General features: G+C 36.6%; 1 protein-coding gene across 1 annotated transcript in view; it reads left to right on the forward strand.

Annotated features, from left to right (window-relative positions):
* The window catches only part of LOC101853856 (sodium-coupled monocarboxylate transporter 2), a gene marked incomplete in the record, with an annotated part of 40,645 nt that overhangs the window by 31,653 nt on the left and 6,510 nt on the right, over positions 1-2,482 (forward strand). The window contains 1 exon segment of the mRNA XM_013083354.1: positions 481-548. Coding sequence (XP_012938808.1) covers positions 481-548 — 68 coding nt within the window.

Below are 2,482 nucleotides of genomic sequence, written 5' to 3' on the forward strand. Positions count from 1 at the left end.
CAAAAAAGGCAGATGATTTTCCAACTTCCAAGAACTTAGAGGAAAATTACGTCATCGGGTGTCTGCACCGATTATTGTCAAATGTATCGATTCATTCATAATTTCGTCTAGAACTTCTGCAGCTAAAAAGGAAAGTCAGTAAACTGGTCTATTGGATGCCACTGCGAAACAAAAAAAAATGTAAACAAACAAAACAGCTAACACCTAACTACCCTTCTTGGTCAAATGAAAAATTCCCTGCGCAGACTGCAAATAAATACTAATCACTATATAGAAAACACCTGTTTATATTTGTCGTATATGCACGAAAATCCAGATATTTGGGTTTTTTTTGGAATTCAGAAGTACATGCAAAAAATCAGAACAATTCGCCTCTAAGTTCCTGTGTAATGAGGTCGACAAGTTGTCCATTTGGTGTTGTCCAGACCTTAACGCGTCATGATTAATACTTTTCTTTGTCTTTTTTTCTGTTTTCCACAGTGACAGGGTTGAATCTGTGGGGGTGCGTGGTCGGCGTTTGCGTGGTTGTTACTTTCTACACCACACTGGTGAGTGAGTTGAACAATAGGTCAAAGACCTAATCCATAAAAAGAAAAAGGCTTCTAAAACCCATTACAGAACAGAACTAAGTCATAGGCTATTAAGAAAGTAATCTGGTAAGAAAAACGAAGTATAAAAAGAAACTGGAAGATCTGTTTGTTCAAATAACTCTTGAGAAACATGGACTGGGCTAAGACCATAGTGGGCTACAAAAATAAACCATGTATGTCAACGAAGAGAGCTATGCAAATCAACTTAATGCCTTTTTCTCCCGTTTTGACAAAGGCAGTCCGTGTGACTTGCCATATGTGAACACTGACACAAATGAAAATAATGCTGTTGTTGTTGAACAACGTGATGTTAGATGTGTGTTTGGAAGTGTGAATGTGAGAAAGGCGTGTGGTCCAGACTGTGTGCAACCCAAAATTCTGAAAATGTGTTCAGCACAACTTCGTTTTATTTACACACATATTATCAACCAGTCGTTGTTGACACATGCTATTCCCACTATTTGAAATTTTCTGAAGTCGTCCCCCTTCCAAAGAAAGACAAAATTAATTAAATGAATTACCTAAGGCCAATAGCCTTATCATCCGTAGTTATAAAATGTCTGGAAAAAATTGTGCTAAAAAGACTACGAACGTACATAGAACCCATCCTGGACTCTCTACAATTCGCATATCGTCACGGGAGAAGTGTGGACGCTATTCTACTATTTTTTGACAACATATATGGAGACTTAGACAAGCCTAAAACATACTGTAGGATCCTGTTTGTTGATTTTTCGTCAGCCTTTAATACTATCCAGCCAGCTATCCTTTTAAAGAAATTAGAAAACATAGGTGTTAACGTCAATTTAATATCATGGATAGGCAATTTTCTAACCAACCGAACCCAGGAGGTAAAATTAAAACATTCTTCATTGACATACATCACAACAAATACTGGGGCCTCTCAAGGATGCGTTTTGTCTCCAGTTTCATTCACATTATACACGAACGATTTCCGAATAAACAACAGAAATATCAAGTTGATAAATTAGCAGATGATTCAATCATAATTAGGCTAATTCAGGCGGACCATAACGAAACCGCTTACCGGAATTCTGTACATAATTTTTCTGAATGGTGTGAAAATCATAAGCTGCTTTTAAATGTGAAAAAAAAAACCAAAAGAAGTTTTTGTTGATTTTAGAATAAAGAAACTGCCCCTGCAGCCACTCGAAATTAAATGTGAAAACATCGAGCAAGTGTCAGACTATTATAAGTATTTGGGTGTTACAATAGACAACGAACTCAACTGGCGTGTCCACACTTCTCTCCTGTATAAAAAAGTGAACAAAAAACTATTTCTCCTAAGGAAGCTTAAGTATTTTAAAGTTGATAAAACATTGATGTCCATGTTCCACCATTCAACCATAGAAAGTACGATCAATTTTTGAATAACAGCATGGGCCAGGAACACAAGACAACAAGATAAAGAAGAATCAAATCGACTAATACGGAAAGCATGTAAAGTTTCAACATCTACATTCCCCTACTTGGATGAAATGTACATAACAGCTTGCACTAAGAAAATTAATTCCATCTTTTTAGACAACAAACATTCCTTGTTCCCTCAAATAAAAACATCAGTCAGAAGTAAAAGACCTAGGCTTCTGATCTGCAACAAAGAAAGATATAGAAGGTCATTTTTACCATCATCTGTCAAAATGCTTCCAACTTGTATAAGTATACTTACGATCTTAGAGCATGCATCAAAATAACATTGAGCGGGCATCTAGTTTTAATTTTTATTGTTTATATTGCTGCTCTTTTATATTATGCATGTGATTGTAAGCCTACTTGTGTGTGCATATAGGTGCGCGCGGGCGCTGTGTGTGTGTGTGTGTGTGTGTGTGTGTGTGTGTTTGTGTGTTTGTGTGTGTGTGTGTGTGTGTGTT

The sequence above is a fragment of the Aplysia californica genome, unplaced genomic scaffold (assembly GCF_000002075.1).
Source record: "Aplysia californica isolate F4 #8 unplaced genomic scaffold, AplCal3.0 scaffold00227, whole genome shotgun sequence".
Taxonomy (NCBI): domain Eukaryota; kingdom Metazoa; phylum Mollusca; class Gastropoda; order Aplysiida; family Aplysiidae; genus Aplysia; species Aplysia californica.